The 23338-nt window shown below is 45.2% G+C and overlaps 1 protein-coding gene across 5 annotated transcripts in view; it reads left to right on the top strand.

Annotated features, from left to right (window-relative positions):
• The window catches only part of PIK3CB (phosphatidylinositol-4,5-bisphosphate 3-kinase catalytic subunit beta), a 430104-nt gene that overhangs the window by 342570 nt on the left and 64196 nt on the right, over nt 1-23338 (top strand). For all 5 annotated transcript variants that reach the window (XM_029615666.1, XM_029615665.1, XM_029615663.1 and 2 more), the window contains 3 exons: nt 3520-3698; nt 17208-17317; nt 19349-19427. In XM_029615666.1, the coding sequence (XP_029471526.1) occupies nt 3520-3698; nt 17208-17317; nt 19349-19427 (368 nt within the window). The remainder of the gene's footprint in view (nt 1-3519; nt 3699-17207; nt 17318-19348; nt 19428-23338) is intronic.

Raw genomic sequence — 23338 nt, 5'->3', positions numbered from 1 at the left:
GTAGCAACTGTGATTTGTAAAAATATTCAGGCGCAAAATGCTCTGCAGGTAATAGGCTTAAGCTCAGTGAGGGGAAAATGGTCTTTCTGGGCACCTTTACAGGAAGAAAATGTCAACACAATCAAAGGAAGGGGCAGAAAAATTCCCAACTGTGCAAACACGGAAGAAATTCAGAGTAGAAATACTTCAAAAAGTTCCTGTTTGTTCAGCGCAAGTTTGATTTTGTTCCCTCCTCGTCCGTGTTTTCACAGCTCCTGGAATTGTGGGGAGCTGTTGGTTTTGACAGCTGGCTGACCTGGCAGGTCTCCATAGTGTCAGCTTTATAATCAAACTGCATGTAGTTTCCACAGTGCTGCATCCTGTCTGCACAAGGGCTCAACTTATCTATGCAACCTCTGAGCTCCAACTCAACACCCTGCAGATAAGACTGAGGTTTCCTTGAATAGAAATAAACTCTTCATTGTAAAAACCCTCACAGAGTTGAAATGAGTATTTAGTAGTAGTTTTTAGATCAGATGGGGTATAAATGTAGCCATAACAGCCTTGTTTGTTTGTTTAATTTTCTTGGGGGGGGGGGGGAGGGTTTGATTTTTTTTAAGCAGAAGGTTTAATATTTACAAAAAAATAAGTTGAAACAACAAACTTGTTAGAAGTAATTGAAGAAAGAAAAGCCTTATCTTCTATCAAAAGTACAATACCTTTTGGAAAAATGTCTTTTTATTTGAGATGGGCCAAAAAATGAATTGAGGTCTATTCAAAGGGTTTAGGTGCCTAACTTTGGGAGATAGGCCCATAATTTTCCCTTTTGAAAATTACTAGGACTCGGTTCCTAAGTTTAAGCTCCTAGTTTCTCTAGGCTTCTAAATTTAGGATCCTAAAATGTGGGTGGCTCTGGGGGGGGGGGGGGGGAGGGGGGGTAGGATGGAGAAACAAGTTAGGTGCCTAACACTGATTTTTCAGCATTAAACACATAAGTCAAGAGCCGAAATCTAAGGAACTGAATACAGACTTACCCCATCATTCATCAAAATGCGTTATGGCGTTAACGCATGTGAAAAGTATGGTAACGCATGGCACGAATGCAAATTTTTTGCGGGGGCACAATCGGGGAGGAGTTTGGCTGGGATTTAGTTAAATTAGGGGCAATATCGCACTGTGCAATAACATAACGCATGCTATTGCATGATTCTAACACTGGAAATAACTACAGCATTTTTTCCTGGCTTTAAGCTGTACGATATGCCCAAAATGGCCATAATGCAATTCACGATAAATTTTTAGAATTTCATTTTGGCCATTTCTGGGCTTGGGGAGGGAGGAGTGGAGTGGAGTAGAGAGAGAGAGCACCTCTAGGAAGGGCCTCACCTTGTGCACCTATTTATATCTCTATAGGAGGGCCACCTAATAGGTCGAGGTGAAGTGTTGTGGTTGTTTAGGGTTCAATTTCGCATGTAGAGTAAGATATACAAATTGTATATCTACATTCAGACGCGCATACTTATGCGTCTGAATGTATGCGCGTCTGAATGTAGACCGCTTGCAGAAAAGGATTTGCACATAATTAGCCATTTTTGCTGATGGAATGATACAAGCAGTGGATGGATATCTCTCGATTGGATTGGATTCGATTGTCTTAGCCGTTCCCCTGAAGCAGGACTTCGGTCCGAAACATGGCCATGTCGGGACTTTCGGGACCTTTTCTCCATGGATAAGTATTACAAATTGAAAAGTACTATTTGGAATTATAACTGAGCAACTGTTCCGCTTGCTGGGAGATTTTTTCATCAGTATTTTTGAGACTGTTTTTATGAAATATTGAAAATATAAAAAGATGAATGAAAGATATATGTGATTATAATTAAAAGTAATGTGACCCCTTATCGCAAACGAGTTTGATTATAAATGCTCACTCGAGATTGGAGGGTCCAACAAAGTTTTGTCGGTGGTAGGGTGCTTTAGAACAAATACCAGTATACTGTTTGGGTTTTACAATTTGTTTACAAAGTTGTGTACTGGAATACACGGTTGGTGTAAGTGGGTTTTGTTGAGTTAGATATACAAACAGCACAGTACACCTTAGTGAAGATTTAACATTTGGAGTGAGGAAAGTCTCAAAAAGATGAAATTTCTACTATATTGTCTCATCCTAGCTTGATGGACACCACCAACTCCTCACTTTGACCTATTAGGTGGCCCTCCTATAGAGATATAAATACTTCCCTACTATGAGGGCCTTGTAGATAGTCACTCTTTCTCTCTTCCCCCCTCCCTCCCCCCCATGTCAGCTCAGGATGCAATAATACAGATGCAAAGCGGTAACTCAAAAATTTCCATAACCCCACTCCTTTTCCTTATCGCGGGCGTTATGAATAACACTTTTTGATGAATCTAAGGGTTAGTTAGGGACCTAAATCTATATTCATTTTCAGCTGAAACCTAGGCTTTTATGTTTGGCTGAAAATAAGCATCTAAATTTAGGAGCTCACCTTTCTTTTGAATATCAGCTCCTTTGAGATTGTGACTGGGAATAAAAAAAAGAAAAAGCTGGAAAATCGTTAAGAATAGAGACATGTAATTTTTATAAAACGTTTGGAGATTTTCTCAGGTTGTACATTTTGCTAATTGCAATCATAATCTAGAGAACTCTGCCTCTTCAGTAGTTTCCAGATAATGAGATTTACAATTGACAGCAGGATTTATTGCTTATTTTCAAGTTTGATGCAATTTAACATGAAATTTACCTTCTCTTGCTCGTGTGTATGACACTTTTCTGACACTGTGCATGTGTAACATTTAGGGCCTGATCCACTAAGACTTTTTATCCTTTGTGTAGGTGGGAAATTACTTTAGGGAATCGAGCACTCAGTGATTCTTACAGATACAGAATAATTTCATTTTCTTAATACATTTGGTTTAGCTAGGTCATCTTGCATTGTGTGTGTGGGGGGGGGGGGGGCAGGGGGAGAAAGCCAGTTTGTTATAACAAAGGTTTGTTTTGAAGGGATTTAATTGAGGAACCAGAGTACTTTTACAAGTGCAGTTACTGCTGTCATGTTCTGTAGAAGATGTGAAATACCAGTCCATGAAAGCTGTCCGTGTATCCTGAAACATGAGGACAATTCCACCTCACCGTGTCATTGTGTAAGACTGCACAGAAAGCTCTTACACAAGGAGCTAGTATCCATGCGTTTTATTTTCCTACGACAGTGTTCTGTGTACCCTGCTGGTAAGCTAGAAATACATATTCCTATGATACATCGGGACTTCATTGAAACTGCTCCCTAGGTTGACATGTTTCAGGATGGAAGTTATCCAGTTATAAAATAGCTTAATATTCATATTTATTTCACAGCTAAAATTTGATTTACGTATTTGATTTACTTGTTCCATTCAGAAAGGGATTTTATAATGAATGGAATGCTAAAGTTGTGATACTTTTCAGACTTAATAAACTTGCTTTGTGATTTGTTCTTCCTGTAATTAATCTTTTTACATATTATAATAATCCTTATTTTTCAGGTTGTAGCCCTCAATAAGTTGAGAACCCTCAACAATTTAATAAAACTGAATGCTGTTAAACTAAGTAGAGCAAAAGGAAAGGAGACCATGCAAACCTGTTTAAAACAAAGTACTTACCGCGAAGCACTCTCTGACTTCCAGTCACCTATGAATCCTAGTGTTATACTCTCAGAAGTTAAGTAAGTAGCATACCATTTCTATTTGTTTGTCTCATGGTGCTTCTAAAACAGCTATAGTGAACATGTTTTTCCTTACATCAAGTGCCAAGTGTGACGCCTTGCATCAAAATAGGACCAAGGAGAATGGAGTGAATGTGAAGAATGTGGGAAAAATGGAATCAAATAGACATCCTGTACTGTGCCTATTTTATGTGGGTGAATACTTCTTTCTTTGTGGGAAAAGTATCCCTCACGTCAGTAGAGTAGTGCAGCTGACTGTGTGTTGCATGAATACTTGATGCCGGGGCGGAAGTGAATTGGGAAGTCTCTTTGAGGAGCAGCTGCAGGTTGATGGAAGGAGCCACTGAATTTACTGAAAGTGCTATTGAATGGCCAGAAAAGAGATCTTAAACTGTGAGGCAGTTACTGATCAGCACTTTCTGCTGTTCCAATACCTTCTCAAGCTGTGGACAGGGAAGGGCTTAGAGATCTGTCTCCCATGTGTTCCTGATTCAGGGATTTTTGTCTGTGCAGTTTTTGAGACTTCTAATATAAACCATTAGTGTTTATGAATTACTACATACATAATTGCCTCCTCCCTTATATAGCTGTTTGTGTTGGTTCTTGTGTGGTTCCAACCACTGCTTCAATACAAAAAAAGTTACGCCGGTGAATGTGGTTATCTGAGACTATGAATAGGTGTGTGGATGAGCTTGTGATCTGCTTGTATTTGCATATGTCTGAGAATGCATGCGCCCAGGTGTGATTTATATATATACAAGCCGTTAAGCCCGTTAAAACGGGCTACATCCCTCTGTCTCTCACCTCCCCCTCATTCTCTCTCCCCTCACTCTTCACCACCCCCTCCCTCCCTCCCTCACCCACTCCTCCCCACCCTCCCTCTCCTCTCACTCAGTCCCTCCCTCCCACTCAGTCTCACTCACTCCCTCCCCCCTCTCTCCCTCCCTCTCACTCACTCAGTCCCACTCACTCTCTCAGTCCCACTCCCTCCGTCCTCTCCCTCCCTCCGTCCCACTCCCTCCCTCAGTCCCACTCACTCCCTCTCACTCAGTCCCTCCCCCCCAGTCCCTCCCCCTCACTCAATCCCTCCCTCCCACTCAGTCCCTCCCTCTCACTCAGTCACTCCCTCCCCCCTCTCCCTCCCTCTCACTCACTCAGTCCCACTCACTCTCCCTCAGTCCCACTCCCTCTCTCTCCCAGTCCCACTCCCTCCCTCAGTCCCACTCCCTCTCCCTCAGTCCCACTCCCTCCCTCTCACTCAGTCCCTCCCCCTCAGTCCTCCCCCTCACTCAATCCCTCCCTCCCCACTCAGTCCCCTCCCTCCCACTCAGTCCCTCCCTCTCACTCAGTCACTCCCTCCCACTCTCTCTCTCCGTCCCTCCCTCCCACTCAGTCCGTCCCTCCCTCTCTCTCTCTTCTCCCTCCCTCGCTACTGGCCGCTACCGCCGCCCGCTACCGCCGTCACCGCCGCTCGCTACCGCCCGCTGCCGGTACCGCCGTCGCCGCCCGCTGCTGCCACTGGACGCCGCCCGCTACCGCCGTCGCCCGCTACTGTCGCCGCCGCCCGCTACCGCCGTCGCTCGCTACCGCCTGCTGCCGGTACCGCCGCCGCTCGCTACCGCCACTGGACGCCGCCATTTTTTTTCTTTCTGACGCTGGCTCAGACCGACGTGCTCGCCCGCACATGCGCGGTAGAGCTGGTCTCTACTGTGCATTTGCGGCACGTCGGTCAAGCTTCGTTTATCTAGTAAGATGTGCAGTTGAGACTGTATATACATGAGGCTGTTGATGCATCTTCACCTATATCTGCATAGCCATGTAGTTTTGCTAAGGCTCAGTATATATGTATACAAGGCTGTGCTTTCGTATGCATGACTTTCAAGCTGAGGTAGTATATATCTTTTGCTTTAGTTTAAAGTTTTGTGTATTTATATATAAATGTGTATGTGTTATTGAAGCTGTATATGCATGTGTACGGCTGTGTATTTGTTGTTTTTGCTCAGCCCCATATACTGTCTATAGAGGTTTTACTTAGGAAGGAGCAGAGAGGGAAAGGAAATGATCTACTACATGGCTGTTAGCTTACGTTTAAGCTGACATCTTGTGAAGTTGATTTCAGTGAAATAGCCTTGTGTGTGAGGGGTCCTGGTAGACTTGATAGGTGGCCAATGTAAAGCTGATTTTTAAAAAAAAGGCTCCGGGGTTGATCCCTGGATGGACTTATAGATCAGTAATCCCGACTTCAGTGCTGGGCAAATTGATAGAAACTATTCTTAAAAACATGGTTTTAGCAAAGGGGAAGTTTTGCCTTACCAATATTTTTTAAACTTTTTTGAAGGTGAGCTGGAAGTCATGGGATAGGAAGCAGTGTGCTGTTACAGACTGGTAACTGGTTAAAAGACAGAAAGCAGAGGATAGGACTAAATGGTCAGTTTTCCAGAAAGAGAAAGCAGTGGCATAGCCAGAACAGACTTTTTGCCTGGAGCCAAAGTTAACACGGGTGGGCACCAGGCATAGGTCTGAGCCATGGCAGTTATGCTCTTATTGATAAATAATGCCTAAAAAGAGTAAAATATGCTATTTAAAAAACCTCAACATACATGTGTTTATCAGGGTCCACGAGCAAACTTACACATGTAAAAAAAAAAGGGGCAGGCCAGAGGCATTCTGGGAAGGGACCAACATACAAGCAAGCTGCTATTTTATAAGAAATGTATGCCTGTAAATGTGGCACCTTACTCGTGTATATTTACCCCTGCTTAGTATCAGCACTAAGTAATCATAAATACCATAAAAGTGAAAAAACAACTGGGTGGGGTGGTTCCCGGTGAAATGGGGGGGACTTCGTGCTGAAGAGCCAGGGGGGTCTTCACAAGCTGCAGATTGGGTGAACTTGTAGATTAATTAGTAAAATTGGTTGTTTCATTGCCTTGCACATGTTAGAAAATCCTCCAACCTATGGGGTACATTTTAAAACACAGCGCGAGCGCGAACTTTTGTTCACGCACCAGGCGTGAACAAAAGTACGCCGGATTTTATAAGATACGCACGTAGCCGCGTGTATCTTATAAAATCCGGGGTCGGCGCGCGCAAGGGGGTGCACATTTGTGCACCTTGCGCACGCCGAGCCCTGCGCGCGCTGCCTGTTCCTTCCACCCCCCGCACCTTCCCCTCCCTTCCCCTACCTAACCCCCCCCCCCCCCACTACCACCTTTATCTGAAAAGTTACTACTGCTTCTGGGAAGTATTAACTTACGCGCGCCGGCGCGGCAGGCCCCGACACAGGCCAATGTGTCAGGGCACTTGGCCACGTCCCCGGACCGCCCACACACCCCCGACCACGCCCCCGACCACCCCTTTTTGCAAGCCCCGGGACTTCCGCGCGTCCCGGGGCTTGCGCTCGCCGCCGAGCCTATGCCAAATAGGCTCGGCGCGTGCAGGGGGTTTTAAAAGGGTTACGCACGTAGCCCTTTTAAAATCCGGCCCTATGTGTGTAAAATCCAGTTTTGGGGGGGGGGGGGGTGTCGGTAAACGTATCTAAATTATGCCTGCAAAATCTGCTTGCTATCCTTTTAAAACTGGAAGTAAAGATACGCATGTATGTCATTTGTGCTCACTTATCCGGCTAAGTAGTTGCATTCATCCAGACAAGTTCCAGTTTCTGGCTATGTAACAGCAAGGCACTACTTAGCCAGATAAGTCTGAAAAGCATTACTTGTCTGTCTAAGTAGCGCTGGTCAGATTTACCTGGCTAAGTAAGATGGCCAGACAAGTCTAGGGAAAAAAGCACTACATGGACAGATAACTCTTAAATGCTACTTATCGGCCTAAGGCAGTTCTGTGTCTGTGGGGAAAATGCCTTGATGATGATGTGGGAAACGCCACAATAAGGCATTTCTGTGTCTGTAGGGAAAATTCCTTGATGAATCAGGCCCTAAGATAGCCGGATAAGTACAACTGCTACTAAGCCAGATATCTGATTTAGCAGACTAAGCGTTTTGCTTTTACTTATCCTGCTATGTGACTTAGCTGAATAAGTAGCGCTTTAAGAGTTACCCATTTAAGTAGTCCTTTTTTCACTTTCTGGCAGTCTTAGCCGGGTAAGTCTGACCAGCGCTATTTAAATGGGAAAATAACATTTTTTTAGATTTATCTGGGTAAGTGCCGCTACTTGGCTAGATAAGTCCAAACTTGCGTGGCGTGTAGTTTTTACATATGTGAACATGTTTGTGTGTATATGTACTTGTATTTTATAACCTTTGCATGTTATAAAATACTTTAGCAGCTTTGCATGCAGCCATATACATGTCTATATGCGCACTGCTTTGGAAATTTTTCTCCCTGACTGCTCCTGACATCAGATTTCAAAATGGTCTGCAACAGCTGTTAAACATCATGGGTGACACTTTAAATATTTCAAACTCACTGACTTCAAGCGCTTACCAAAGCTAAACCATGTATATAGTGCACATCATACCTTTAAGGTGAATTTTCAAGGAGTTGTGCACATAAAACTCAGCACAATTATTTATGTATAAAATGTATAACCTGCTGATCCACAAATCTCAGCAAGGAACAAATAAACATACATAATCAACATCGTCGTAAAACAAATCATATCAGCAAGTAAAAAATCTTACTCATATAAAGTATCCTTGCCTAAAGCTGAAACACACTCGTAAACATCCCATCAGCAGATAATTAAGTGACTGACTAACACCCCCCCCCCACCCCCAGGATAAGCTTGAGGTATCAAGAGCCACCCCATCCCCTATTAGAGGGGGAGGCCACAACCATGGGGGTGCTCCGCCTCCGAGGGGAGAGGGATAGAGGCTGGTGGGCAGGCCAGCAAGCTCAATTTAAGCCCTGGCCGGCCCTCCCACCTGCCTTTTCTTACTGCTTTTTTTGGGGGGTAAGGGCCTTGGCTCCTCCATTTCCCCTCTTTTGCGGCCTTACCTCATTGTTGGCGGCGTTTGGACTTTTGGGGCCTCTGCGTTAGTTCATGATAATTGCGTGAGCAGAGAGGGCAGCCCAGTGCTCCAAGTGGCTGTGCAGCATTCCTGGGGGATATTGCCCCGTGGGCCACCATGCAGCGTCAAGCCCTTCCTCCATTTGCCTGCGTTCTGTATCGTTGCTCGACCGGCCAGGCAAGTGTCGGAGGTTTGAGGGCAAACAAAAAATAAAATAAAGGGAAAAGAAGGGAAGGGGAGAGCTCCTTTGCGTTTTCTCCCGCGGGGCCTATGCTGCAGCCGTCAGTGAGTGCACAATGGCGGCACTTTCCTGTGGGCAGCACTACCTTTTGTCGGCCCAGCTCGGGGTAGGGCCTTTGTTGGCCGGGGCTTCTGCCCATTCTGTGTGCAGATGCCTGCTTCTAAAGCAGACGCACCATAACAGCTGCACCACTGCTTCTCCATGCAGGTTATCCCCATGCCTTCTATTGGAGGTAATATGCTGCTGATCATCCATTTAAGTCTTGTGATGTGAGATTTTTCACAGCTGGGATGTCTCCCCAAGCTTGCAACCTCATTCTTCATCCACCAGGGTGAGGACTTATTCTCACAGGACAAGCAGGATGGTTGTCCTCACAAATGGGTGACATCGAGGATGGAGCCCAACCACGGAAAACTTCTGTCAAAGTTTCAGGAACTTTGACTGGCCCCTACTGGGCATGCCCAGCACGGCACTAACCCTGCAGCCAGCAGGGGTCTCCCTTCAGTCTTCTTTTTTCCGCGTAGCAGTTGCCACGCGGTTAAGGAGCTCTTACCACATTCCTGACAGGAATCTCTTCAACTTTATTCTTGAAGAAAAAATTGCCCCTCAGGGGTCTCCCTTCTTCAATTTTTACTCCGCGGTACTTCGGTAAGTTTTTTGCCGTCGTTTTTGTCGACTACCATCGAATTTGGCCCTCGAGGCCTGTTGGCAGTCGACCGTCCCGCGGCTAAATTTTTGGCCTATGGCCATGGCGTCGGGGTTCCGTCGGTGCCCGGACTGCACACGTACTATGTCCATCACAGACCCCCATAGAGTCTGTGTTTTGTGTTTAGGGAGTGAGCATGATGTCCTGACTTGCACCAAATGTGCCTTAATGACACCAAAAGGTCGCAAAGCTAGAATGGAGAAGATGGGACTCCTTTTCCATGCTCATACTCCGACGCCATCGATTGCATCGACGTCATCGGAACCGGCACCGTCGAAGTCCCATCGTCATCGACAGCCTCCCGGTGACTGTCCGCCATCAACGTCTTCACGGCCATCGACACCTGTCCCTTCCCCCAAAGATCGAGGGGATCGGAAAGACAAACATCGCCATCGACGTCATAAGTCTCGGACCGTCGAGGAATCGAAGTCATCGACCTACGTGCTATCCGAGCCTCCGTCGAAGAAGTCTCGACCAGAAGTGGCACCGTCCACTCCTGTCTCGCAGACACCGAGGCAACCCTCACCCCTCCGGGGTTTGGGAGCCGCGATTCCACCGGTGACTGTGGTCCCTCCGGCTCAGCCTCAGCCTCCCTCTCCCGTAGAGCCGGGTCTTGTTACCCCAGGTCTCCGGGTAGAACTGGACCGGCTGGTCCAGGAGGCCATTGATAAGGCGATGCTACGGTTCCAGACTCCTTCGGCACCGACCCCGGCACCGAGAGTGGGAACCGGTCACCGACCCGATTCCAGCAGCACTGGCACCGCTGCTTGCTCGGATGGAAGCGCTTATGAATGCCCTTCCACCAGCAACACCCGGGTCACCGACAGCCTTCTCATCAGGTGGAGAAACACCGTACCGAATTCCCCCTTCAGGGGTAGTTCCATCGGTGCCTTGTCGTCCCTCACCACTGATACATTCCTCGGGGGCAATACGCACATCAGCTCCACCGAGATTTTCGATGCAGACACCGATTCCTTCGATGCCGGCACCGATTCCATCGAGGAAATTCTCGATGCCCCCAGTAATTCCTTCGAATCTCTCGGAGCCTCAACCGGGGCCTTCAGGTATACAGCCCCCTCATGGTCCTACAGGTCAGCAGCCTGATCCTTATGACACCTGGGGTGATGATACCTCTACTGACACCGATGATTTGCCTTCACCACCCTCTCCTGCAGAGAGTAGAAAGCGTTCTCCCCCTGAGGACCTCTCTTTCATAAATTTTGTGAAGGACATGTCGGAGTTGGTCCCTTTTCAGCTTCAATCAGAACAAGATGACAGGCACCAGATGATGGAGTTGCTCCAATTCTTGGATGCCCCTAAAGTCATCACCTCTATTCCAATTCAGGTTTTTCTGGACCTTCTAAAAAAGAATTGGGAATCTCCTGGTTCTGTTGCTCCAGTGAACAAAAAGCTGACTCTACTTATCTTGTACAGTCAGCACCTGGCTTTCAGAAACCACAATTAGATCATCACTCTGTTGTGGTAGAATCAGCTCAAAAGAAAGCTAAAAGATTAAAGCCACATTCTTCCATACCTCCTACTAAGGAAAATAAATTCCTAGATAGTATAGGTAGGAAAGTATACCAAGGAGCTATGCTACTTTCCAGAATAGCTTCTTATCAATTGTATATGACCCAATACAATAGGGTCATCCTGAAACAGATGCAGGAGTATTCAGATGCCTTACCAGAGCAGTTCCACTACAGCTTCAGTCCCTACTAAATAAAGTGTTTGAAGCTGGGAAGCATGAAATAAGAACAGCTTATGACATCTTTGATGCTTCCACTAGACTTTCTGCTACGGCCATCTCTGCAAGACGCTGGGCTTGGCTTAAGTCGTCTGACCTTCGCCCGGAAGTTCAGGACAGGCTCTCTGATTTGCCCTGCCTAGGGGATAATTTACTTGGTGAGCAAATTCAGCAAATTGTTGCAGAACTGAAGGATCATCATGAGACACTTAAACAGCTCTCATCTATTCCTTCTGACTTGCCTTCTAAACAACCATTTAAGAAGGACTCAAAAAAGTAATTCTTCCGTCCACGGAAGTATTATCCCCCACTAACCAAGTCTAGGCCTGCGAGGCCTTACCATAAAACTCAGCCTTGTCAGTCTCGAAAACAAAAACCCACAACAGCTCCACAACCTGGCCCTGCATCGGGTTTTTGACTTTCAATTAGAGAGCAGATGCCAAATCCCTCTTCCAACTATACCAGTAGGAGGTCGGTTAAGCCACTTTCTAGAAAAATGGCAGCATATCACCACAGATCAATGGGTGATAGCGATAATTGCACAGGGTTACCACCTCAGCTTCCTGACTCTCCCTTCGGACTCCCCACCCCTGCAGGCGTGGAGACTCACCGATCACTCTATTATTCTAGAGCAGGAGGTTTCCCTTCTCCTCCAGTCAAACGCTATAGAACCCGTTCCTCCCTCACAACAAGGACTAGGGTTCTACTCCAGGTACTTTCTGATCCCAAAAAAGTCAGGAGGACTTCGACCAATCCTGGACTTACGAGCCCTCAACAAGTACCTTCACAAAGAGAAGTTCAAGATGGTAACCCTGGGCTCGCTTCTCCCTCTGCTGCAAAGAGGGGACTGGCTATGCTCTCTAGACCTAAAAGATGCCTATACTCACATTGCGATAGCTCAGTCTCATCGCAAATACCTCCGTTTTTTAGTAGGCCGAAATCACTACCAATACAGAGTGCTCCCTTTCGGCCTGGCATCCGCACCACGAGTTTTCACCAAATGCCTTGTGGTGATTGCAGCTTTTCTCAGGAAGGAAGGTGTCCACGTCTACCCCTACCTGGACGATTGGTTAATCAGGGCCCCAACCCAGCAAATTGCTCTGTCCTCCCTGACCCTAACAATTCAAACTCTGCTTTCTCTATGGTTTCTTGTCAATTACGAGAAATCCTACTTGGTCCCATCTCAGACCTTATCCTTCATTGGGGCAGACTTGGACACCTTACAGGCAAAAGCCTTCCTTCCTCACCCACGGGTTCAAACCCTTGTGTCCCTAGCTCGCCAGCTGCAGTCTCAACCTACAGCTACAGCTCGCCACTTCCTCATTCTACTGGGACACATGGCCTCCTCAGTTTATGTGACTCCCATGGCCCGTCTGGCCATGAGAGTCACACAATGGACTCTGAGATTGCAATGGACCCAAGCTGTTCAGCCTCTGTCCTCCATTGTTCGCATCACCGATGCACTCCGTCTGTCTCTTGCCTGGTGGACAAATCAATTCAACCTCCTACAGGGCTTGCCTTTTCTTCCACCAGACCCTCAGGTAATCCTTACCACCGACGCTTCCAACATCGGTTGGGGAGCCCATGTTAACAATCTACAAACTCAAGGATTCTGGTCACTAGAGGAAGCCAAACACCAGATAAATTTCCTGGAGCTGCGAGCAATTCGCTATGCTCTCAGGACTTTTCAGGATTGCCTATCGAACCATGCAATCTTAATTCAGATGGACAACCAGATGGCCATGTGGTACATAAACAAGCAGGGAGGCACAGGCTCCTTCCTTCTGTGTCAGGAAGCTGCGTAGATTTGGGCAGAAGCCCTCTCCCACTCCATGTACCTCAGGGCCACCTACCTGCCGGGAGTAGACAATGTATTGGCAGACCAGCTGAGCCGTGTCTTCCAACCACACGAGTGGTCACTCAATCCCTTGGTAGCGACCTCTCTGTTTCACAAATGGGGTTATCCCCACATAGACCTCTTTGCGTCCCCTCAGAACCAAAAAGTAGACAATTACTGCTCTCTCATTCGGAGCCAGCACTCTCGGCCGAGGGATGCATTCTCTCTCATGTGGACAACCGGTCTGCTGTATGCATTCCCTCCACTTCCTCTTCTGTCGAAGACTCTCGTGAAGCTGCGTCAGGACAGGGGAACTATGATCCTGATAGCACCGCACTGGCCACGCCAAGTGTGGTTTCCCATACTCCAGGATCTCTCCATCCGCAGGCACATTCCTCTAGGAAAGGACCCGCATCTGATCACTCAAAACGACGGATGCCTCCTCCATCCCAACCTCCAAGCCTTGTCCCTGACGGCATGGATGTTGAAAGGTTAGTCCTTCAGCCATTTAACCTTTCAGATTCAGTTTCTCGTGTCCTGATCGCTTCACGAAAGCCTTCCACAAGGAAATCTTATTCCTACAAATGGAAAAGGTATACATCATGGTGCACTTCTCAGTCCCTTGATCCCCTTTCCTGTCCAATCTCTAAATTCTTGGACTATCTCTGGCATCTATCAGAATCAGGTCTAAAGACCTCTTCCATTAGAATGCATGTCAGTGCGGTAGCCTCCTTCCATAAAGGTATCGGGGGTGTCCCTATTTCAGTACAACCCCTTGTTACACGTTTTCTTAAAGGATTGCTCCATTTGAAGCCACCTTTACGTCCTCCGGCCCCATCTTGGGACCTTAACCTGGTTCTTGGTCGCCTTATGAAACCACCTTTCGAACCTCTTTACTCCTGTGACTTAAAATATCTCACATGGAAAGTATTATTCCTTTTGGCTATCACTTCAGCTCGCAGGGTTAGTGAATTACAGGCCCTAGTTACCTATCCGCCTTACACTAAACTCCTGCAGGACTGGGCGGTACTCCGCACTCACCCTAAATTTTTACCTAATGTAGTTTCGGAGTTTCATATTAATCAATCCATCATACTACCTATCTTCTTTCCCAGGCCCCACTCCAACTCCGGGGAACAGACTCTGCATACCCTAGACTGTAAACGGGCTCTAGCTTTCTATCTAGACCGTACAGTTGCCCACAGGAAGAGCACTCAATTATTCGTCTCTTTCCATCCTAACAAGTTAGGGCAACCTGTGGGTAAGCAGGCTCTTTCCTCCTGGTTGGCGGATTGCATCTCCTTCTGCTATCAGCAAGCTGGCATTCCTTTTCAAGACCGTGTTAAAGCACACTCTGTGAGGGCCATGGCGACTTCAGTAGCACACCTTCGATCGGTGCCGCTTCCTGACATCTGCAAGGCTGCAACCTGGAGTTCCCTCCATACATTTGCAGCCCACTACTGTTTGGACAAAGCTGGAAGACAGGATTCCATCTTCGGCCAATCTGTCTTGCGTAACCTTTTTCCAGCATGATGTACCAACACCCTTCCACCTTCCCGGTAGGGTGCGGATGCCCTCTCCCAAATTCCACCCCAGTTGTTGTGCCTGTTGCACGCCGTTGGGTACATTTGGTGCATGTTAGGACATCCTCAGCTCGGTACTCACCCATTTGTGAGGACAACCATCCTGCTTGTCCTGTGAGAAAGCAAATGTTGCTTACCTGATGTAACAGGTGTTCTCACAGGACAGCAGGATGTTAGTCCTCACGAAACCCGCCCGCCACCCCGCGGTGTTGGGTTCGTTTTTATTTTATTTTTCGGCACTGCCTGTAGCTTTGAAACAAGACTGAAGGGAGACCCCTGCTGGCTGCAGGGTTAGTGCCGTGCTGGGCATGCCCAGTAGGGGCCAGTCAAAGTTCCTGAAACTTTGACAGAAGTTTTCCGTGGTTGGGCTCCATCCTCGATGTCACCCATTTGTGAGGACTAACATCCTGCTGTCCTGTGAGAACACCTGTTACATCAGGTAAGCAACATTTGCTATATCTTCCCATGGTCTCTAGCAGCTTGGCAGTGCTGCATGAGGTAATGCCTTGCTGAATTTCCCATAGCGATTGCAAGCTTTCACAAAATTGATTTACTACCACAGAAGTTTTGGATCCCTTCCTTAGCACATCAGAAGGCTTTCTTTTCAACTTAGGTCAGGTTGCCGTTGGATAGTTTGTGTGCTATATGGGCGAGAAGCTGGGCGGCCTGAATTAGGATCATCCTTATTTGGCAGGTACTGCATAAACGAGCAATGCCCAGCAACATTAAATGGCACTCTTTCTAGCACTATGGACTGGCAGTGGCATCATTAATGTGGAATGAGCGATGTCAGGCCCAAGGCATTCTTCATCTAGTATTACTGAATGCAGGCAAGCATGCAACGGGGTGCCCTGCAGCACTATGCCTACCTACGGAGGTAGGGAGCTTGGATACCTCTTCAGCAACTTACAGCATGTTTTACAATGATATGATGCCTTTACTAAATTATGGGTTTGATTACTTCTGCAGTAACATACAGTAGGCTTACAGCAATGTGACTTGTGCTACCAAGATAGAGGATTGGGCAGTGAAAGCCATTAGGCAGTAGGGGTTCTCTTGGGATATGGCTACAGCTGGTATAGTGGGTGAGCCCATGGCAAACGAGGTGTCACTATCTTGGGCTTGTGGCAGGATTGACCACGTCCTAAGTGTGCATGGCAGGTGCTACATTAAAAGCTGCCTAGGCAGAGAATATCCAGTGGGTATCCCTGCCTACTGTGTTGCGTGTGGGGTGAGAGCATAGATGAGTTGACTTTGACGGCTGGGATTTGGCCTACTCACCACCCCGAAAGTAGTGCTGCATCTTAAATAAGTGAATCCTCTTGCTACAGAGCAGGACATTGTCATATCTTAGAGATCTTTGACCCAGTAAGCAAAGAACGACATTCACGAGCATCGGAGGGGCGAGGCTTTGATAGCATAATGTCCCCAATAGCAGAATATTGTATTAGCATGATTCAAGCTACAAGTCATGTGGGCGTGGTCACCCTCTGGGTTTAGGAGAATATGTTTAATGTTTGAATTGACTATGTAATGTTCAACTAGCCTTGACCATATCCATCAATAAAGATCTTTGTCTTTGAACAATGTGGTGCCCTAGAGCTTTGTTTAGCATTTAAGTAATGGAATAATTGGGGAGGGGTGGGAGCTTGGGGAAAAGGGGGTGTAGTGGGCAATTACACAGAGAGAGGAGGCAATATGCACCTGACACGGTTGTGTTTTCAGTTGTTTTCTAAAGCAATAAATCACCCACTTTCTTTAAATATTCTGGAAAGTTGTGCCAAAGAACAGATCCTGCCCCAGCCTAAAATTGTGCGCCCACGATTCTATTAATCTAATTGTTTTTTTGAGAAGGCATCTCCAATAAATATTTTGTGGAAAAGCATAAGTTCCGGGATGGACAATAGTGACTCAGTGGCAACAGACATTATGGTGCAAGTCCATAGACCACTTTAAAGACCAGAACCAAGATTTTAAACCTAATGCGCCAAAAAAAAACAAAACAGGCAGCCAGTGAAGGCTGATCCCGAAAAGAACAACCAGAGATTAGGCGCTGCCGAATTTTGGATTAATTATAATACCTTACAGTAATCCAAAGATAACAGTAATACCTGGGTCACTTGACAAAAATCTGCAGTATGTAAGAGCAGTTTTAAAGATCATAAAAGCTGAAATTTAAAATATGAGCTCTGAATCAGGGACTGAACGTGAGATGAGAGAAAGTGTGTCTTAGCCGCTACTTCACACTTGTATACACCTAAAAGAGAGGCCTGTGTGGTGTGAATGCATCAGCAGTTTTGGAGAATTCTTACGTTGGTCTAATATAGTAATATATGCTAACACAGAATCCCCTTTGCTTTAGGACCAGTGTGGTTATGGGAATGCTGTACCTTACATTAACAAAATAAGTTTTGTTTTCTTACAGTATTGAAAAGTGTAAATACATGGACTCTAAAATGAAGCCTCTTTGGATAGTCTACAGTAATAAGGTGTTTGGAGGAGATCCAGTTGGAATCATCTTTAAAAATGGCGATGGTAAGAGAACCAAAAACCACTTTATGTCCCAAATTTTTCTCTCTCCACATTCTGTTACCAGTAGAAAACTGTTAATATTTCTTATATAGTAAAGTATTTATTTTCTTTTTTTTTTTCTGTAACAGGTATTTGTTTTAGATTTTCATGGTTGTAAGAATGGGAGGGTTTGATATGGTATAACAGAAGCTATTAATATTTTGATGGATTCCTTTATATATTGTATCCTTTGGCTTACTGGAAGTTTGTTCCTTTATCACATATTTCAAAATTTTATTTTCCTCCTGCAATGGGGGCTAACTCTGTTCCACTCTTCAGACCCCCAGCAAGAGATGGTAAACAAACTAACCACCAGGAGTTGCTAGAGGTCTGAAAAGTGCTAGAAATTGTATGGTCCTCAGATATATGCTGGCTCAGTTTGCAGTGTGGTAGTTTAAAGCTTCTTTCAACTTTATAACTGGTTATACCCAACTTACAGTTTATTTGTATGTTCATCATCATTGTGAAGGGAATTTACTTCTTAAGGTTAATCAAAAAATATATTGTTACTCCAATGAAAAGGTATTGCCTACAATGTTTCTTGATTTTTTTTTTCTTCTGTGCTTCTATCTTTGCCACACGCTTGTTATAAAATCCAGGGTCGACGCGAGCAAGGGGGTGCACAATTGTGCAACTTGCGCGCGCGCCAAGCCGCACAGCCTGCCTCCGTTCCCTCTGCCCCCTCCCCGCACCTTCCCCTACCGAACCCCCCCCCCCCTCTTACCTTTGTTGAAGAAACTTATGCGCGCCGGCCAATGGCCGGCCCGCAATCCCAGGCACAGCAGCAAATAGCCTCCAGGCTCAGGCCACGCCCTGTCCCCGCCCCTTTTTGCAAGCCCCGGGACATACGCGCGTCCCAGGGCTTGCGCGCGCCGCTGAGCCTATGCAAAATTGGCTCGATGCGTTCGGGGGGGGTGGGTGTTTAAGAGTTACACACGTAACTCTTTTAAAATCCACCCCTTAGTGTATACCAATAAAAGAATTGGACTGTCAGGATGCGGGGTTTTTCTTATGTTACTTAATGCTGCAAGCGAAAGTCTGGTCTACATTGAATAAGTGTTTAGTAATGGCAGATTTAGGGTTTTGTATGATTTTTAAGCCTTGTTTTATTTCAAAGAATGGTCACCATAATCCAGGGTAAAGCAGATTTGCTTACCATAAGATGTTCTCCATAGATAGCAGGATGAATTAGTCATGACACATGGAAGATGTCATCTGATGGCACCGGTAGGGACATATCTCTTGAGCTCAGTAGAGCTTTTGCTACTGCGCATCTACAAGAGTTCCCATGCCTTGCAAGCCCCTCAGTCGATATTAGAGCTAGGTAGTCGACTCTCTAAGAAGGCAGGTGGGAATTAGAACATAAGAAATTGTCATTCGGGTCAGACCAAGGGTCCATCAAGCTCAACATCCTGTTTCCAGCAGTGGCCAATTCAGGCTACAAGTACCTGGCAAGATCATGCTTTTGAAGAAAGACGAGAATAGCATAAGCTTAATAATGAGTTGCACAGTTGCCTGTTCTTTTAAATATGTAAACCACCATGATATATTGTTGAAAGACAGTATATCAAGAATAATAAACTAAAATATTTTTTCACCCAGTGCACAAATAAGCTATAGAATTTGTTACAGGAGAATGTGGTAAAGGCATCTAGCACAGTCGAGTTTTGAAAAGTATTAGGACAAGTTCCAGGAAGAGAAATTCTTATAAATTATTAGCCAGATAGACATGGGCAAAACTACTACTTATCCCTGTGAGTATGCAACAAGAAATGGATCTACTCTTTATGATTTGCTGATACTACTATCGGAGTCTGGATACTGAGCTTTTGGATGGACACTTGGTCTGACCCTGCATGGCACTTCTTATGTTCTAATGCAATAACAAAGATATACCCCACACTTTTTGGTTTACTTGTACTGTCAATTACATTTTTTAGTTGCTTTTAACCAGAAAATTTTGAAATGAAAAAATGTATTCTGTTCCTCAAATAGATCTACGACAAGACATGTTGACACTTCAGCTTTTACGTTTGATGGACATGTTGTGGAAAGAATCTGGTCTGGATCTTCGGTAGGAGATTTTTAATGATAGTATTCCTTTTCTACAAATATGTAGATGTTGCGTCTTTATTTTCATATTCTGATTATAGCTATTTTTGTAAGATCTCAAACTCTGGTTAAGTCAGCCACTCATTCACTGATATACCATGAATTTGTATATGCTGTATCGAGCAATAAATTTTCCAAACTGGGTCAGGTAAGTCCTTAAATACGTCAAAATAGCTTATGAAATAAAGGTGGTATTTTCTGTTTGTTTTTAGATTTACTGTATATAAAGTGAATGTAGAAACCTAGAAAATGACCATATGACTTATCTAGTTTGCCCATCCACACAACTGCTCAATTATGATTTATTTTAGATTTTTAGCTCACACATTTTTCATTGTAGCTCAAGATAAGTTCCATTCATGTACAGTGGGTATTTACCTGTCCCCAGAGGGTTTACAATCTAAATTTGTACCTTAGTAAATGAAGGGTGAAGTGATTTGGCCAAGCTCGCGAGGAACAGCATCAGCAAGATTTGAACCTTGGCTTCGGTGGTTCTCAGCCTGATGCTGTAACTACCAGGCTACGCTTCTATAATTGTCATTGGTTCAGCTTTCTCATATATGATTTTTATCTAATTTTTTGTGTATTTAGCTCAGGTACAATAAGTATTTTCTCTGTCCCCGGAATGCTCACAATCTACATTTGTACATGAAGCAATTGAAGGTGAAATGAATTGCCCAAGGTCCCAAAGGAGTGGCAGTGGGATTTGAAGCCTGGCTTCCCTGATTCTCAGTCCGCTGCTATAACCACTAGGCTACTATTCAGAAGAACTATACAAAAATTTGTATAGTTTTGGCATTCCAAGAATGCAGGCAGATCCACTGTAATCTTAGCTTGATTGCCATTCAAGAGACTGAATTTTGCATGGTAAAAAGAGTAAAACATGTGCTGTCAACATTTTTTGGGCAAGTGCCATAATAAGAGCAATTGTTTTATTAGTACTATTATGAAATCATGGGGAGTTGCCCTTGATAAAATGCTGTCGCCTCCTGATGACTGCTGGGAGAGGATGTCTTCCAACAAGATTCTGGCTCTTATGGTGAGGTGGGGATTCTGTTAAGCAAATTCTAGAGATGTGAATCGGAACTGAAATCCGACCCGATTCTGGTTCCGATTCACATCTCTACCAAATTCCCTCCAACATCCTACTGCTACCATTTACTCGCTTGGATTGAGGCCATGGCCAGATTTGCAATTTATGCACCCATAGGCAATGGTGGCAGGGGGCCCCCAGAAAACCTTAATAGGTATAGGTTGAGGGGGGGGTTTAATTCTCTCTTTCCTAGAAATCATGGAGGGTGTTGCAAAGGAGGGGAGTCTCTGCCAGAAATCATCGGGGCGGGGGAGAGGAGGAGGCATTATCCTCCTTTCCCCCCAGAAATGAGATGGCACAGCGCCCCCCTACCCAGGTCTTAGTCTCCCTTTACGTCGGGGCCTACTACCTTTCTTTGCAATTCCAGTTCCCATCCCATTGGCACTGCAGGAAAAACTTCTAAAGACGTGGCCTTTGCACCGGCACTTACGCGCTCCCAGCAGCCTCCACAGTGCTCCAACTCATGCTAAAGCACAGGCTTCCTAGTACAAGGGAATCCCATGTTAGAGGTGGTACTGTGGGGCCTGCTGGCAGCGTGCATGGGCTGGTGCAAAGGCCCCACGTTTGTTTAGGGGACGTTCTTGTTGTCACAGAGAGAAGATCTGGAGGAGGAAAGGTTTTGCAGGTCTGGATGGCAGCAGCATCGGCAACACTCCAGCATCTGTCAAAACTTGATGCCAGAGACAGCTGCCTGTGTCTAAATCTGGGCCTGACTGAGACGTGGAGCTGGTAGAAGGATTGTAGCGATCCTCCTGCCTGCAAAGAGGGCCCTACACAATTGTAAATACATAGGGGAAGTGAACGTGGAAAGGGATCTGGGGGGCATCATTCAATATGGTGAATTTTTGGGAACATAGGGAGATTTAGTTTCTGAAAGGGAGAGAAGGGGATTGGGGCTTAAGGACATGGGGTATTTTATGTCTTTAGTGTTGGGAGGGAAGATGATCGGGTACTTGTGGACATGGGTTTTTAAAAGATGTATTTGGGTGTCAGAAGAGAATAAAGGAATTGGGGAAAATGTTTGTTTTTCCTTATGGGGTGGGTCATGGGGAAGGATTCTTGAACTCCAACTAGGCAGATTTAGGCTTGCTCTTGCAGTGCTTAGATTTGCCTGTCCAAGTTAGGTGGATAGTATTGGAAATCAATACTAGCTGCTTAACTTCCCCAAACTTAAAGCTGGTTTAGCTCAGGGTAACTAGGACTAAATGGATTATGATGGGTTCTGATAGAGTAATATCTGTGAGTGAAACATATTCCCCCATATGATACCAGTACAGAGCACCATCACGACAGTAGGCAGATGTTGATTGAACCATCCACTTGTGAGAGAGTGAGAGATCCTGGATGCAATTCACAGGGCTCTCCTCTGGCAACTGATAATTGAACCCATGAGGAAGGGATTAATACTGGACATTTTCAAGGTAGGAATTGTGGATGTCTGGAATTCCTTCCCAGAAGGGGTGGTGGAAGCTGAAATAGTAACGGACTTCAAAAAGTTATCGGATAAACACAGAGGATCTTACTTACAAAGAATGAAGGGATGGCAGAACCATGATGATGTGGTACCACAAGCCGAGAGAGCAGCGCATGAGTTTCTTGCACAGAACCCCGGTTATGACCTTAACAGCCGTGTGTATGACTGCATTGGGCTTCCAAGAAGACATTGAGGTAACATGTATGGATATCCATGGTTAAAACCCAAAATTGAAGAGTATGGGGTGGCTAGATGATTTGGACAATGATTATTTAAAAATTTGACAATAAGAAATGATGGGGACCTGGGTGTTGTAAGAATCATAGAGGAGGATGACATTGCCTGAAATGGCTTTCCACTGGCAGAAACCAGTATTTTAAGAGATTCCGGATATGTTTGGGACAGATATGGAGAGTAGTGGGAAAAAAGTTAAGAGATGAGATAAAATACAAGATGGAGGGTAAGAGTAGGAGTTGGTATTGGTTGCATTTCTGAATTTATATCATCTACCCCAATGGAAAAATGTCAACTGAGCAGACTGGATGTGCTATATTGATCTTTTTTCTATTGACATGTACTGTTACTAGGGTTAACAGAGGAGCACAGGGAAAAATATCTGGTAAAGCCAAAAGTAGCCGGGAAGCTAGTCAGGATGGAAAAAATGAGTGAAAGTAAATAGCTAAGGAGATAAAGTAAGGTGATAAACCTTTCAGGTATATCTGTGAAAAGAGGAAGAGCAGAGGTGAAAACTGTAAGACAGGAGAAAAGAACTGTGTGGCGGGTGATTAGGAAAAGGCAGAAATCGAAAACATTTTATTCAGTTTTCACTGAAAAAAGGTTTGGACAAAGGTTGGCAGGGATACATATAACAGGATAGATTCTATACCATTTATGCAAGAGCGGGTTTGTTCAGAACTAGCAGAACTGAAAATAAACAAAGCTCTAGTGGCAGAGTGGAATATATCCCAGATATTAAGGGAGTTCAGCTTTGTTCGCTGAAAGTTTTTTGTTCAGTAGATCTTGGGAGAATGACAAATATTGTCCCTCTTCATTAGCATAGTAGCAAAGAAAAGGTTGGAAACTGCAGGTTGGTTAGTCTTATCTCATTGGTGAAATAATTAACGGAGACTCTACTGAAGGAAAGAATAGTAAAGTATCTAGAATCCAGCAGTTTACAGTATCAAACATAGCATTGTTTTATCAGAGGAAGATTGTGCAAAGAAGTCTGATCTATTTCTTTGATTGGGTGACTAGAATTAGATCAGTGGCATGTACTTGATATGGTTTACTATGATTTCAGTAAAGC

The sequence above is a fragment of the Rhinatrema bivittatum genome, chromosome 9 (assembly GCF_901001135.1).
Source record: "Rhinatrema bivittatum chromosome 9, aRhiBiv1.1, whole genome shotgun sequence".
Taxonomy (NCBI): Eukaryota; Metazoa; Chordata; class Amphibia; order Gymnophiona; family Rhinatrematidae; genus Rhinatrema; species Rhinatrema bivittatum.
Note: the sequence above shows the minus strand (reverse complement) of the source record. Positions and strands in the feature narration are given on the sequence as shown.